The sequence below is a fragment of the Lepisosteus platostomus genome, chromosome 14 (assembly GCF_059453375.1).
Source record: "Lepisosteus platostomus isolate fLepPlt1 chromosome 14, fLepPlt1.hap1, whole genome shotgun sequence".
In the NCBI taxonomy this organism is placed as follows: Eukaryota; Metazoa; Chordata; class Actinopteri; order Semionotiformes; family Lepisosteidae; genus Lepisosteus; species Lepisosteus platostomus.
In genome coordinates this window covers 39,817,145-39,833,931 of record NC_142624.1, presented here as the reverse complement: position 1 = coordinate 39,833,931, position 16,787 = coordinate 39,817,145, and the positions used below count along the sequence as shown (strand labels likewise).

The 16,787-nt window shown below is 36.7% G+C and overlaps 1 protein-coding gene and 1 long non-coding RNA gene across 7 annotated transcripts in view; one reads left to right on the top strand and one right to left on the bottom strand.

Moving 5' to 3' along the window:
* The window catches only part of LOC148649498 (zinc finger E-box-binding homeobox 2-like), an 81,005-nt gene extending 74,122 nt beyond the window's left edge, over positions 1-6,883 (bottom strand). For 3 of the 6 annotated variants that reach the window (XM_088606273.1, XM_088606277.1, XM_088606275.1), the window contains exons 1-2: positions 6,615-6,883; positions 4,462-4,605 (exon numbers count right to left, since the gene is read on the bottom strand). In XM_088606273.1, the coding sequence (XP_088462399.1) occupies positions 4,462-4,512 (51 nt within the window). In that variant the 5' untranslated portion in view covers positions 4,513-4,605; positions 6,615-6,883. Of the gene's footprint in view, positions 1-4,461; positions 4,606-5,969; positions 6,009-6,614 lie in introns of those variants that run through there. The other 3 variants (XM_088606274.1, XM_088606276.1, XM_088606278.1) reach the window with 2 other exon arrangements.
* LOC148649497 (uncharacterized) lies at positions 4,877-13,035 on the top strand. Its single transcript, XR_015926377.1, has 2 exons — positions 4,877-5,205; positions 6,872-13,035. It is a non-coding gene; the product is annotated as an uncharacterized LOC148649497 (long non-coding RNA).
* Positions 13,036-16,787: the final 3,752 nt, after the last annotated feature.

The following is a 16,787-nucleotide window of genomic DNA, read 5'->3' as shown; positions in this document are numbered from 1 at the left end:
CTGCCATTCCAAATACTGTGGCATCCTGTTTGACAGAGATTATTTCTTGCTGGCTCATAAGATCTGCAGTAATTATTTCACTTGCTTAAACAAAATAATCCTTTTCTAAACAGTAATGCACAGCAAACCTCCCTACCCATTTTTTCAAGCCAAAAAAAGGTAACTGCTTTGGCCGCCCAGACAATTGCACCCTTGTGGGAATGGTGCAGTGAATGGTACAGTGGACACCCCAGCACTATTGACGTTATAAACATGTAAATGAAACACATTAGGACTGACAATCAATTGTCTGCGAGCCCTGCAAACTTGCTCTCCTTTTTCCTGTGACAGCAGCAAAATACTGCCTACCTTGGGAAGAGAATTTCATGAAAAAAGGGTGAGAGGGGAGCCTTTTTTAACTAGGGAGCAAATGCACCTTAAAAGCAAATGAATAATAGAGATGGACAAAATGTTTAGACTGGAAGGAATCTGCCATTGTTTGGGTTGAAAGCAGGGCTGCAGCAAAAGAATTAGTAGGCCCCCTTTATACCTTTAGCATGAATGCTCAAGGCTTTTATAATCACGCTCACAGTATTGTATTAAACTCTTGGAGCCAGAAAGAAGCTGGTTTTTACCTTAAATTATGTAATCAATATATTCTAGTGGGAACATCTATTATTGAATGGCTTTCTGTTGATTGAAAATGAATAGCTCTTTGTGTAACAGGAAATCTCAAAAAACGTGTATTGTACCGGGAACTTTACAGAAACTTAACAAACAAGATTACAGCATATACATTCTGAGAACAGACTGCAAACTGAAATACGGTATCTGTGTATTGTGTACAGACCATGGGTTTTTGACACAGAAAACCAAATCAATTAAATAATGGAAATGGTCCTCCACACTTTCACATGATACACTCAAGAAATCGTGATACAGCATGCAACACTGCACCCTTCTAGCTAAGTAATAAGCTAGTTTATATATATATATTACATGCACATACATGTCACATAGATGAAAAAGAGTCAATTATTAAACCTATTTGTCTCCACCGAGACGAAAGCATTTGGTAGTAAATTTACAGTAGGGAATTTTCGTAAAAACAAAAACTATCCTGCCCCGCAAATGAATTATTTTCAATTGTGCTGAGTGTCTTGAAGGCTCTGGGTTCGGAGAGCACTTTAACAGCTGTACTTACAAATAGCCAAGCAAACCCTCACAGCTGGATGTGACTTTGCAACACCTGGAGGGGTGGAAAACTGCAACAGAATTTCAGAGCAGCTAATATCATGTTCCCTGGAACTGCCAGTGACCTTTCATTTCGGGTTTTGTTTTTTAGAAGATGGTGGGTGCATTTGTCTTTTTTTAAAAAAAAGAGCAAAACAGTAGTAAAGTGAGAAGTAAGATTTAACTGGCGTGCACTTCGGAGGAGAAAAAATAAATCCGGTGTTTGCGTTACAGGGGCATAAACTATTTAAAAGTTATCAATTAGAGTTGTTCAGGTTCGAAAGGGTTAAATTCCAAGAAGGGATATACACCACTTCCACAGATTGATCAACAAACTGTTACTTTCTTAAACCAAACTTGTTGAAGACCGTACTGCTTCTTCAAACAAACGCACAAAAAATTGATGTCATGAAATAAACACTCTTTTATTTCTGATACCAGATGTAAGCGAGAGTTGCCGTTTAAATATGACACCACGCTATTTGGCATTGTGATTTATTTGTGTTCGGGTTATTAAATTTAAGGAATACTTTCAAAAGACGCGGACAGAAACAGTATTTGTTTATTTCTCTATTTATTTTACAGAAAAGACCATGCACTCAGGAACCCTTTGATAAAATAACGGGGAGTTTTTTTTAGTGAAAGTGTTACAAAGTTACAAAGTGAGTCAGGCGACTCCAGATCATCTGACTTAACCCTTTTGAAATTGACAGGCACAACACAATCCCGATGATTTCAGCAATGATGTTTATCACTGTTCATATGCGATACTCCCCTGAAATATTCCTCTTTCACAACTCATTTTATTTAATCCAGATTCTCGGATCGCTTCCTAATACAGTCAGAAAAAAACTGTTTTATTGTACCCTCTTGATTGAGTATATTTTTGGCAATTTTTATTACACAGCCCTGAAGTACTTCGACTTCAAGACTCCATATTGTGTTTTTTAACAAAGTTCCAAAAGAAAACAAATGTTTATTCTGTTAATCAAAAGGTTCGCCCTCTTTTTTTGTTTCACGCATGGTTTCCAGCTTTTTGCTCTTCACCTTTTTCTGTGTAGTGTGATTTTTTATTTTTTTTCAATTCAAGGAATTTCTGTATCCCTCTGATAAGCATCATCATATTTAGTGTTATCAGCGTAGACACAAGCTCAGCTCTGACATGTTTTCCATGAATCCAGAGGAGAAGAAAAATCCACTCAGCTCAGATAAATCCAAGCCATTCCCAAAGGAGAAGCTATTGGATGCATCGCATGACAAGAGAGAAAATTTAAAAAGAAACACATTGTTTACTAACCACAGTAGAATTATTAACTACAGTTACTTTATCCGTAAATTGTATTTAAAACATTTAAGTGAATAAAAGTAGAAAGTATACAGGATATACGAGATATTCCGATTTAACCTTAAAGCTTTTCTGATTTACACCTTGTTTTCTGGACTTTAATTGTTGCAAGATGGATAGCCTTTTACTTCCAGTATAAATGGTATATCTACACAACAAATGGTATTTTAATATCATTTAGCTCAGATGAGTTGGGGAAATATATATGGTTAGTGTGAAACGATGCGTCCTAACCAGAAAATCCACACAACGTTTAGGTTTAAAAACGCTATGAACATCCTTACTAATGATTATTAATAAAGCACCGTAAAACAGCCGCGATTCGTTTATTCAATCTGAATCTGAGCCTTTTTTCTCTAAGAGGTGCTCTGTACTGTGGAAAGGGAGCTGGTCCACTCAAGCTTTTGTTACTCAGTAGATCAGCAACGTGCTTCCAGCCACTTGTAAGCAGAAAAGACCCTCAACTACTGACATTGATTTTAGAAAATCGATACCCACCATTTAATAAAGAAAAGAAGCTAAGCTTAAGAGGCGAATGGAAATATGACATTTAATTTCCCAGCGTAAAAAAAAAATCACAAAAACAAGACAAAAAAATTCTGATCAATGCGATCCCCCTGACTAGTGTCATCTCAAGAGGACAAAACAACGAAAATATTTTTTTTAAACCCTGGTATCAGTTCAGCCTACACAATCGCAACGGTTTGTTGGACGCAGTTTACAGTGTTTTGCTAAAAATGCTCGGCACAGGCAAAGACACACAAAGCAGAGCTGGGGACGAGCGAACTGCCTTTCTAAAATTCCTCAGTCACTCCCCCATATGGATCAAAACTCCAGTACATAACACCGCTCCCCAAAACGGCAACAAACAGGGAGATTAAATGATAGGAAGTCTCCCTTCATTTTTACACAAAATGCGTTTTGGCAAAATGCTCAATATAAAGAAATAAGCAGAGAAACATCACTGCACCTTCGTGTACAGCGTGCAAAGCTGCATGTCGTGGCTGACTAGTTATCACATTTAGCGGTTACTCTGTATATATCTGTATTATATATTTATACAAACATAGGCCTATACATGTAAACTTCAGTCAACGGACATTTCGTATTTTTTTTTCTGCACGATCAGATAAAGTGCTTGTCGTGTCGACCATCAGAATACAGGCTATTTCCGAGTTAAGGAGGAACTTTATCGCAAAGCTTCAGACCAAAAAAAAAATGTTAGAATGTTAGAAGAGGAGAGAAAGCGAACGAAAAGAAAAGTAGTTGCCTACTGAATGAATGGTAGCGATCCTATCTGGATCGCTAACCCGAACCCAGGGGTGGTGTGTGAGAAACAATGACCCGTAGGTAGTCCTACTGAACCAGCGACCGCAGTCCGGTCCGAATGAGGCGGACCGCAGGCTACCGACAGAACCCGACCTGTGGACCAGGCGACTCCACAGGTACTTCAACTTCGCAGACAAGTTTCAGTGACACACGCAGAAGTCACATAACGGTTTTCTACCTAGTGGGAATAGACTGCCAAGCAGACCGTTATACTTTCAAGTCCCACAAACTTTCTAGCATTCCTCTTTCCCCCCACACCGTGTCAGTCTCTTTAAAAAAAAGCTCCGCTATTTAAACTTCAGTTCCGAAGACTGTCTGCATAGATATCCGCCAAACCAGAACAGAAACGGATAATGACAGTAGAACAGTCCTGGGTTGCTGCACTACACGAACCCCTTTTAACACAGTTTCCCTGTGACTGCCCTCAACTCCCATTGAAACGTAAAGAAAATACAACAGGCGATCCCCCTTCAACCACTGCGAACGTCCTGTAAGCCAGTGAAGGTTTAGTTTTTTTTTTTCAAACACAGATCAAAAGATAGAGTTTTGTTTCTTTTCTTCTTTTTTTTTCTTACCGTTTTTCCTTCTTGGGTTGGCTTGTTTTCGCCTCTTACACCTGGGGCCATCCGCCATGATCTGCTGCTTCATTGATAAGAGTAGATCAGACTGCAGTTCGCATGGACTCGACTCCCTGAATCAGCAGCACGCAGGCTCAATATCTGACAACCAAACACACAGCAACAATGTGGGCACTGGGAGATCCCATTTAAATACAGGGCGCCAAATGTAACAGAAGAATATCATTATTAATAATATCATTAATGACAGTAACGCCCGAATATTATATCCAGGAAGGTATATATGTAAATTTGACTATCTTTACTTGATCTTTCTTGAAACTGATCAGATGGAACATTTAAGTAGAGAGAGCACAGACGCGAGAGAAGAGAGAGAGGCAGAAGGAGAGAGAGTATTGCACCTTCAAGATGACTCATAATTCACAATGACTGCCTATGGGGGAATGCTGTTTTACACTATTTAATTTAAATGCTAGGCGTCTTTGGGTCTTTTAATCTGAGTTTGATAAACACAACTGTATTTTTTTCGTCTGTGCACGTAGGTAACTTTTTTTTACGTGCTTCTCAGAATGATCAAAACTAGCTGAACTCAAGTAGGCACAGTTACTGTCGCCGTTTTCTTTTATTTGGTTTCCTGAGGATGAAACTGGCGTTTCTTTCCCACTTTTGGGGGCGACAGCTCTTCTAGGAAATATTTTGCTGTTATTATATTGAGGACTACTCAGCATGGCCTCGTTTCAAGTAAGGAATGACAAATTCCATTGTTATGTGTCAATAAAAAAGTAAAATAAACCAGAATTGATAGCTTTTAGGGAAAATTTGGAATTGTGCTTATGATGAGAGGTTGTTTGATAGGAGATGCAACAGCAGCTTTAGAAGAGTGGCTGAGGGATTAGTACAAACACATGGCAGTAAAAGATGTTTAAAACACCGAAACTTAACCCCTTTTCCTCCAAGCCAAAAACCACACTGCACGAAATAAAACAAACTGTATGAAAGATATTTCATACAGACGCTCATACTTCAAATCACATGTAAAAAAATAAGTTTATACGTGCATGCAATACTTTCATCGATGCTGTTACTAAGGAAAGAAGGACGGAAAGCTAGTGGATGAATGAGGCACTAAAAATGAGTTTAATTTCACGAGATAAGTAGCTCTCAAAAATCAATTTATGCATATATATTTTCCCTACACATTCCGTGACATGCACTAACACTTCTCACAGCTCAGGCAATTCTTACATTTGAAGCAAGCAAAAAGAAAAAAAAAACTTTCTACATGCCGCTACCAGCCTCCCAGTTTTCATTCAGTATCATGCAAATTGATAAATCAAAAAGAACACAGAAAACGACTAGCAAACGTTAAGCTCTTTAAATGCTGGTTATTTCCAATGCTCATAATATTGGCTGGACTTGCTGGATATTGTTGTTTTACAACGAGAAACGAACCATGACAGGAAAAACAAACATAAACGCTAAGACCCATCAAAACACACACTTACAAATCTGATGCCCTTCAATGGTACACAGTAGAATGGAATCTGAAAATATTAAGTAAAAATGACCCAAATCCCAAATCTCATAAAGTAGAATTTTGTCGAACATGACAAAAGTATGTATTTTCATATATTTAAATGAATACATAAACATTTATCACATGCCCTGATAGGCGTGTTATTTAAACAGGTATCTTGACAGAAAGATACTGAAATGAAACTTGTCTAGTTTAACCTGTGCTATCTGCATTTATAGAAAACGCATTTTAAACGGAAAAAATCAGAAAGCAAATCACAATAAAAAAAAGCAATGCATGTTGTTCAAATCCGTCTGTAGAAGTTACTTAAGTAGATACTAAAATGAGGAAAGTCGGAGTCTGATTTTGATTAGAAATAGACAAATCTGACGAATGAAATAAGCACAAACGTAAAAATAATATACATATGAAAGTATGCAATGCAGTCCCAATCATTAGGCAGTTTATTTCGTTGTGCAATACACACCTTCTTTACCTGTACAGACAGGTAGACAAACTTTAATGGGGAAAAAAAGCTTCGTATAAAACTAAAATCCACCAAAACCCATGCGAGACTAGCTCTATAAAATTATTACCTTATCTAGGGAAAAAGAGCTTTAAAAATCACACCTACCTGGTATATATTTGCGTGAGTGTCTTTTCAAACAGTTCGGTGGGGGAAAACAGAATGGAGAAATAGTAATTTGGAGAAATGAAGATCCTTGCGAAACAGTTATAAGCCTTGGAAAGAGTTGGAGGAAGGACCGTTATTCCTGCTGGGCAGGTTAGGACTGATCTCTTTCAGCCACTCCAGGAAACAAACCTGGGGACGGACTGACGTGTTACGCCTCTTCTAATGACATTTTTTTCTTTTTCTTTTCTGTAATACAGAGGAGAGACCCTGAAACACACGCCACCTATCTTCACGGGGAGGGATAATTGAGGAGAACCAAACGTGAGCATCTTCTGGAAAACGTGATCAAGTTTTTTTTTTTTGGTATGATCTGGGAGAAACGAGCTGAGTCGGATTACCTTGCAAGTCAAGCAAGAATAATATTTGAAGAAAGTTGAAACACCCCCATCCAGCCCCCAGCCTCCACAACCATCACGACAAAGGGATCTAACGGAAATTATGTTGTAGCAACTAGCTGACCCTTACAAACCCTAGGATCAACAAACAGAACGCCGAAATATCTTGTTACTTGCAAGTGAGCATCCGAAGTTCAGTCTGTGCTCAACTGCTGTCTGCAGATGCCTGTGTGTTCTTACTTACTCCCTTTCCGTTATCTGCCCGGCTTCATTCATTTATATTGCAGGATTAAAACAGCATAACTAGCGCAAATTTAGAAAGCTTTACCTAGTTGTTAAAGTCGGTTAAGGTGGATATGTCTATTTAGAATTGTGATTTTGCAAGTTTTACCACTGTTGCTAAATTAATGTTTTTACAACAACTTGCACCACTAACGGAGTTATAGCGCATATATTAAATATAATACATATTGTATATTTAAACAACAACGGGGTAATAGCATTTAGTAGTAAAAGTGCTGCTTTACAAAGTAAAACTAGTTTTGTTAGGGACAAATCAAGCTGAGTCGAGGTATTAAATCTGAAAAGTATCGTTTAATGGTAAAGTTAAAACAGGTTAGAAAAAGAACAAAATTATTTGCTATAGTTTTTTTTTATTATTATTGTATGGTTGCTAAAAACAGAAACTGGCGTGTGTTTTAGCCATTTTCTTGTGCCAGGGATGCGGTTTATTGAGTTTAAGGGGTGTGGTTGTTATTTTCATTGATTTTTTTCTTCACTTATTTATTCGGTGTGTAAAGCTATTTCCATTTTCTGTATACCAACACAGACAGGAAAGGAAGCTCCACCTTTGAAACGCCGTGATTGGTTATGTAAATAATATATTTTCTCCTCTATCTTTATGCAGTTATCTACTGTATGGGTAATTAAATCATCAATCAAGGGGCAGGGCTATTTGATGCCTTTGTTCAAAGCCAATCGGGTTTGAGAGAACTGGTAAGCACAGAGCAAAGCAAAGATGCTCAACATCTGGAATTCAGCAATTTACCAAAGGCTGCAGATTATTAACCAATTCTGAGCCCGGATCCCTAGGGAGGCATTCAATGGCAATATTTCTGAACCAATTCGATGTTTAACTTCAGTTATACAGTGTAACTATATGTTGTTGATATTATTATTCTTGTTATTATTATTCTAATTGTTATTATACTTTTTTTTTTACTTACTGAAATGGCTAAATTATGTAGAGATATTTTTTTATATTTAGTTTTCAGCGACCATCATCGTAAGGGTAATCCTGAGATTTAACAAAAGACCATCAGTTCCCACAAACCCTCTAAAGATGCAGTAAGTATCATCATAACATGTATACCTTCACATTTACCGTTAAACTCGGTGTATTGAATGAGAGTTGTGTAAGGGACACATCGCTGAATTGAAATTCGGAGAAAATTATTTATGCGTTACTAACTTCTACTCTTATTGGTAAGTACCAAATATTTTAATTTAACGTGCATATGTAATTTACTGTCGTTCTTATCCAGCAGGTGTCTTGTATTCCAGAGTCTTCCCAGGCTTGGAGATGCCTATTTGTTCAATAATCTAAGATATGAGGACAGCAAAGAGCAAAAGTCAAGTTTAACGTGATAACGTCATCGTACTTCAGCATTTTCATAAAGTTATACAAGTGTCAGGGATTACAGATCTAGAACAGCGCTGCGTCTACATCACAGTAGACTACATGAATTCAATTAATTTAATTGAACTGTTTTGATGTTAGGGCGATGTGTACTGAACATTATAAAGCTTGTAACTTTCTTTTGTCTGGATCATGTTCCGTTCGGGTGCTGTTCATGTAGCATTACTCTCGTTACTGGACATCTCTTAACCAAATATTCTATATGTGCATGAAATTGGATTACAGCCGCTACGGAACATATACTGTAGTGAGACCTTAAGGTTAATTTAATTTAAATGAGAATTTAACACTGTAGCATCATAAGTTACCTTTATTACAATGTTGCTGATGATTCATCGTACAATGGTTGCTTCCTCCTCTTAGAGCAATCACACAGCACCTTACAGGTACAGTACCTGCTGCCTCAGATCGGGCGCTTATCCGAGATATTACCTCGGGCTCGGAACAAATTTTCCCATGAGGGATTTTTCTACCCAACAACAATGTAGCAGAAAAGAACGAACAGAACGACATTCACTAGCACAAACAGTAAATCAAAACATTTCTAATTAGGTTTTCAAGGGTTTTTTTTTTCACCACTTGACTTGTTTGCACAGTAGCCTACGGTTACCGGAAGTTGTTTGTTAAAATAAAATTGATAATATATGACCAGTTTAGGATTAATGAAACACAGACAACAGCAGCAACTACAACGATAAAGATAATTTTATTAAACAAAACGCAACACTGTTGGAGTCTGTCTTCATACACAATTCATACACAACTTTAATAAAACTTTTTTTGACTATAATAGATATTTGCCCACTCCATATTTTTGTATACTAACAGTATCTGTTTTTTGTAACATAGCAGTTTCCTGTGGAAGTATTTGTATGTATCAGGAGATAGATATTGTGAATGAATCGTCACCTCCGTCTCCACCTCCATCATGAGAAAATAGTTTCTCATCCTTTTTGTCTAATAAACCAGCCTGTCCAATTCTGTTGTTGATAAGGTAAGCAGCTCATTCCTTTTGCAAAATAAACTCATACCTTTAAATCATTATTACCAAAAAACTAGATTCTTGTTGTAATATTCTAACTAAAAACATAACCTATACAACACGAATACACTTATTTTGGTAAGAATAGCATTATTACCTTATATTTGTCTATACATTTGTGAGTACATGTAAAATTAAATAGTGTTATCTTTCTCACAGAAACAGAAAAATGTGACATTCATTCTTGAAAATTAAAATACTTTTTCCATTTTATTTCTGTCTGTATTGACATGAAACTAGTTTTGACTGATATTTATTTCTTGTCTTGTTGGTTGGTAGACGTGTGAGAGATTATTTTACTCCTGTCTCACACCCGCTCATTTTATTTATTAAAGATACATTTTTAAAAACAGCAATAACATTAATCTTTTATCTTAAATAAAAATATAAATATGTTTAATTAATCTTGAAAACATAATTAAACCAATGAAATAACCAAAAAACTAAAACCTATGTCATTTAGACATTTAATACCATGGGCATTCACATATTTTAAAAGCTTTGTACTTTGAAAATGCATTTATGAATTTACACATTGCACTTATACAGTACACAGACACTTTCATTTTGATACCCACATTTTTTAATTAAACAGAAAGGCTACAGTTTGATTAAACTCTGATTATTATTGTTTTCTAACAAATTGTAGCATCTTCTTGAGAACACACAAAAAGCAAATATGTTTATGAAACAGAATCCCCAGTGGAATTCTTCCAGTCAATTACAGTAGACTTATTCTGTTTATTTCGTCTGACAATACACAGCTGCATTTGGGTTAAAATCCTGTGAGCCCCAAATGTTGTCTTTAAGGTTTAAGGAAATGTAAAAAAAAATCTACCTTAACAATATTGATTCTGACAACTATACATTTGCTATTAAATTATTATAATACAAAATGTATAGTTGTACCTCTATATGCAATTTAACTTTATATTATAGTTATATAGTAGTTTTCCATTTTTTTGGAAAATACTGGGTTTTGGAAAACATTTTATGTTCTCTTATGGACTCAGTGAAATGGACTACACTCATTTACCTTTGATGAAATCAATCAATGAGAGAGGTGTAACTTCATAATTACAGTCCTGGCCCAGTATAAAAATTAGCTGGCAGTAAACAAATAACCCTATATGGTACAAAGAGCAGTTCGGTCACATGCAAATGATCGAGGATCTGTTGAAGACATACCCCTCTGACTGATTTATGGCAACAGCAACCAAGAAATGTGCCAGTAATTAGCAGAATGGCTTTTAATTATAGAGTTTTCTGATATTGTTAGACAAAGAAATGATCATCTTTGGTTCAGAGATGCTGTACATTCTTCACAAATGGAAAATGTTGAACCTGATTTCTAATCAACATTTAAAAAAAACCACACACACCTGTAGAAAATGAATTTACGTTTGTAAATATTTTTACTATTGTAATGACAACTGTATCCTGTGGCTGAATAAACTTTCTACGTAGCCTTGGGCTGGGAAGGTTACTGTCTTTTATTCTGGGAGATTTGGAAGTATGTGATGTTTCTACATTCGATGCAAAACATATAGTGGTGGAACAGGTGACACCCTCACCTGAAATCATCCAAAGCTTCCAGGACTGAGAAGACAACAGTGTTCATGTGCTGTCTTTTAAATTCAATATGTATCTAACAAGTCATATTAAAATGTTATTAATACATAATAATGCATTTAATATGGTGGCATTTACCTGTCAGTCCATTAACATCCGATCATGCTATTTTGTAGATTTCCTTCTAATCTACACTATCAATAACAATTTTATAAAAAACAATATCAGATTCATACATTAAGGCTGAAAACAGCATTGCGTTCATCAGTGTGAACTTTCCTTAATGTCCGAATGTGGTACAAGATTGTGCACAGAGCACGCCACGAGGAACTGAAAGGTCTCTAAAGTGCAACCGGTATTGCCCCCCTGATCCACTTCTTCATCTGAGAAATGCTAGCAAGTGTCCCTCGGTGAGATTCTGATAACAGAGACCAAAATTCTGTGTGATACTGTGTGGTTTATACACAAGGTGACAAAACACAGCAAGATGGAAAATGTGATAAATACTGGGCAGTCACAAGGAAATTCGAACAGTCCACTTTACCTTCATCAACATCCACGGCAGTACAGAGACCCTCATGTTGTCTGTTTTTCTTAAATCAGAACACTACTTTAGACATTCAGTTGGTTAAAAGGGCCAGCTTAATAGCAGCTCGCCAAATGTGAAATTATGGATTTGTTTTTGGATGTATAGCTGTAAAAATAGACATATAAGTAATTTAGATTATTATCGATATAAATCTACTCACATGTTTTTTAAAGAAATGACCATTCTATTAATTCTGTTTTCACTTTCATGAAGCTACAAGAAACATATCATATTCAGCATCTAATTCATGACTGTGGAAAGGGGTCAGATCCCAGGTGGCCAAAAATTACCAGATTGGGAGAGGCTATTTGGGACTCAGAAAAACTAGCATTTTTATGTTTTGATGTTCTATCTTTACGAACCATGCCCAGAAGGAAAGAACCAGAACACACATTCAATTAATGTTTGACATTGACAAAACTTTTTTTTCTGTAGCACTGTGCTAAAGGTAAGCAGTAGAAAACAGAAAAACTTTCACTTAAGAAAGATGACTTATTGCTTCACAGAATTAATAATTGACGTGTTCTATGATGAATTATTAATCAAACATTTGAATAATTGTTGTATCTCTAATCTCTACACAGATTTGCATATCTGCCTTTTAATGTGTGCTGTTATATATGAATCTACATTCTCCTAGGACACAAAGATATAATTAATATAACTAACTTAACCCCTAAAATGATGCTTTCTGACTAATATTTTTCAATGCCACATGTATGGATGATTATCCTCATCCAGAGCCTAAGAACTCAGGTTTGTGCTTGAAATCTTTAATTCAGACTTTAATGTATTAATAACAGCCCCTAAATACACTTGGTGAGTTTGTTGTCAATGTGCATGTTTACCCTGAAGTCACTAGACATCTTTTCTACATATTGTGTAAGGTGTTTACTTTTATTATTATATTTTATATGCTGCATTCATCTTCGGTTTGGGGTGATATTCTAATGATCAATGAAGCCTGAGCAAAGCCCCCTGAGAGGAATTTTGAGGTGTTTTCTCAGAGTGTTAGACCAAAATAAAGTACACAGGTGGAGATACATTTGAAAACTCCAGGAGAAAAAACAATAATCAGAGAGCCCCTAACGACTTATAATAAACGACTTACAATAATAAAGAAAGTTGTGCTCTGTTTTTTTACTAAATGAAAACTGTTTCATACCTGCCTGCTTGGTCTAAGAATTTCACTGAAAAGTGAACTAACATGCTCAGTGCTGTTTCGAGCAAAATATGAATTTCTCACTGCAACATGCAAGGACAATGTTGATTAATTAAACACAAAATGAACTACAACTTCATCAAAAGGTGGGGACTAAATATTAAGCATCTGCAAAAACGTTTGTGTTTTGTGTGTTGAGCTGCGTATTTATTACACTTAACTGAGAAAGCATCCTCTGTACTATCTGAGTGTTATGAATCAGCACTGTAGTCCATATTAAGTTTCAGTGCTTGAGATGAGGGACGCATCTTAAGCATTCAGCTAAAGTGAAAAGAGGCAGGTATCTCAAAAAATACAGTGAATCTTAGCACTTTGACAGAGAATCTCATAAAGAGAGGCCAGGACTTCAAAGAGCAGGGAAATGAGCTCTCTTCTTGCACTGCTTTCAGGGCAGCACGGGAGCTAGTGCTGGTACTGGTACAAAACAGATTCTTGGTAAATATATATACTGTTGTTGAGAGCTCCCACGAATGGTTCCTAAAGCCAGTACTTGAATTTAAGAAAAAACAGCATTCAGGTGCGGGAGAGTCATGGCCAGTCTGTGGTGAGTGGACATGATGATAATAATAAGAACAATAATAATAATAATCATCATCCTTGCAAAAACAGTGACACTTATTCCCACTTTTAAAAAGGGGAATGGTGTTTACCCCTTCCCTGAATTCCAGCACTGTCAAAATCAATAACACAGGATGATAGCATCAGTTTTCATCATACTCACTGCAAGCATCAGATCCACCAAACTGCAGCACTTAACGCGCCTGCTGCCCCTTAATATCTTTCTAAAATGACACATCTGTTTAAAATGAGAAGATAAATATTTAACCACTTACGTTTCTGTTAATGCACGGTACTAATGTAGACGCATCAGCACTGATGTAAACGCAAAGACAGAGTGGCTTTGGGTCTTGCAGGGTCCAGGATTAAGTCAAAGTGTGTTGCAGAAACTTCATGTTTCCAGGGATCTGCTCCACGGCAGAAGGCTTCACTCATCAGGAGCAAACGGGTTTATGAAAACTACTGCCTGATCTTGAATACAATTTCTTGATGTACTTGTAGATGAATGACTGGCACATTCGTAAACCACATTGATAACTGTTCCTCGATATTTAAAACAGCACTATACTTAGAATTGCTCATTATTTTGTGAAAGTAAAAACAAACAAACAAAAAACATCTACACACCTGAAGCGGCCTAGCAGCGGCATCATTCAAGAACTTAGACAAACCCACAAACTTCTTTTTTATTGCTCAGCTTAATGGAACAGGCTAATGTTATTCAATACAGGGTCATGGGGGAGCAGGAGCCTGTCCCAGCAGGCAATGGGCACAGGACAGGACACTTAGATGGGATGCCAGTCCATGACAGGGCAGACAGGCACAGACACACACACACCCGCACACCAGGGTCAGCCTTCCCAGAAGCCAATTAACCTACCAGTATGTCTTTGGACTACGGGGGGAAACAGCAGTACTTGGCGAAAAAACACATAACACAGGGAGAACATATGAACACCAAGCAGGAAACACCCCAGGTCCTGAATTTATCCCAGGGCCCCAGTGCAAACCCCTGTGCTATTGTGCCCTAGTATACATCAGCATCTCATCTCAAAATTCACTTTGTGGCAATGAAATTTTTTTTCAAACAAATTATAAGAATCTGACCTTACTGTGGCCCTTACAGGCTTACCTCTGCTTTTTAGCGTTGTGAAACGATGAAAACTAATTAATATTCATTCCCACAATTCTTATCTATTGACTAGCAAGAAATACTTTAAGTATAGATATATGCGAAGCAGAATTAGAAGTCCCTTTAGACAACGTCCTCTGTGTAACTTTGTCGAATTGGTCAAAACTAATTAATATTCACGTTCCCATACTTCCTATCTGTTTGCCTGTCCGGTGGGAGTTACTCCCACTGGTATTTATGATAGATTACTCCAGAGGGGTCCCATTTTAAAGGGCCATTCTTAACTGTCAATGACCAGTGATCCAAATGTTCATATTTCTTTTTCAGTTACTAGATAAGAGAGGTTAGTAGAAGTCTAAACTGTTAATAGACAGCATTACTAAAAAGGTGATAAAAAGCTCATTGTCTATAATCAAAAACTAAACTGCAAACAAAAGGAATGTATTGCTTTATTGTTTTCATCAAGTCAATGAAGAGTAAAAGCAGTGTGTGTATTTACACATTTATAAAGTGGGCGGTACCAGTTATTAAAAGCTTAGAGCAGCTTTTAAAATACAGTACTAGCCAGTCCTCTGTCATCTATACTGTACTCACTATTTTCACAGATGAACACCTACACAGTTCCTTTTCTCCCGAGTCTGGTTAAGTCCGTGTGGTTTTTGCTAGACCAAAGGCTGAGGTCAGGGGAAGCACTCCTCATAATAGCAGCAGTTAACCATCTTATGTGTGATTTGGCAATGACAGTACATTTGACCATAAGTAATTATGCTTGTTTCTAATTTGACTGTATTTTTAAATAAAACTAGCCATATGTTCGGCAATCTATTCGGGCTGTGAAAAGACTTTTATGATAGACAATTTTGTTTGCAATCCGAAAAACCTTTAAAAACGTAATTAAAATTGATCTTGCCACAAAGCAGAAACAAACACACACAAATACAAAATAAATTTGGTAAGAAAGTAATTAGCGTACTTCACTCTTTTTACAGTCCAGAGTATCTCAGGTAAAAGATAATTACATGTATAATACTGTCAGGGAAGCAATATAGGCAATTATCCAAGAGCTTTGTTCCAAAAGCAGATATATCACGTACACTAAGGTTTTTCTTCAAAAAAAAAAGAACAGGAATGTAACTGAGGTAAGCACTTAGTTTTCATGTAAACCGCAGGATTTCAACATGAACTGAAATCGCCTGTACTAATACATAGCTTAAAAAAATTGTAGTTGGACTATTTCCATCAGTAAGAGCATTGTTAAAGAATCACACTGCATTGTCAGTCTGAGTGAGACATGATTCCAATCATGATCTGCCTTGTCAAGATTTCTAAGAAGTATGCCAACACACCAGCAGCTTTTAAGTGCTTAAGATCCCATTTAGCCCTACAGCTGTTTATGCTTCTTCTCTTATAATATGTAATAAAAGAGTTCCGATGAATATATGCCATTAAAGATATGAAACAAATTACTATTGTAATAATTTTCCACACTCAATATTCCTCTACAGTGGTGCCCTTCCACCTCTCGCTTTCAGTCTTTTCTGTAGTATCCTAAACAGAGAGAAATTGAAGGGAGCTGATTCTGCTTTGATCCCTACGCTTGTTGTCAAAGCGCCTGGGATTGAAGAGACTGTTGGCTACAATTGACTGCGACAATTAGGAGATGATCAGAGCCCTAGAGTGGAGCACTTAAAGGGTAATTTACATGTCAGTTTGTCGAATAAAAAAAAAGATATTCAGCTCAGATTTTTTTATTTCTCTCTGCCTTGTAAACTGTAATTTGTCCTTTGCTAAGAAAAACCTGGCAGAGGAGTTAGGATGCCCATTACCATTTGAAAAGAAGCAATCATGAGGCCACTGCTGCGCCTATTGTCCACTGAAAATGCTGATTTGCAGCCAGTGAGTAAAATGAAACCTTGTGCAGAGGTAACTCCCCCTGCAGTGGTCTTTTGGAGTTTGTTTTTTAT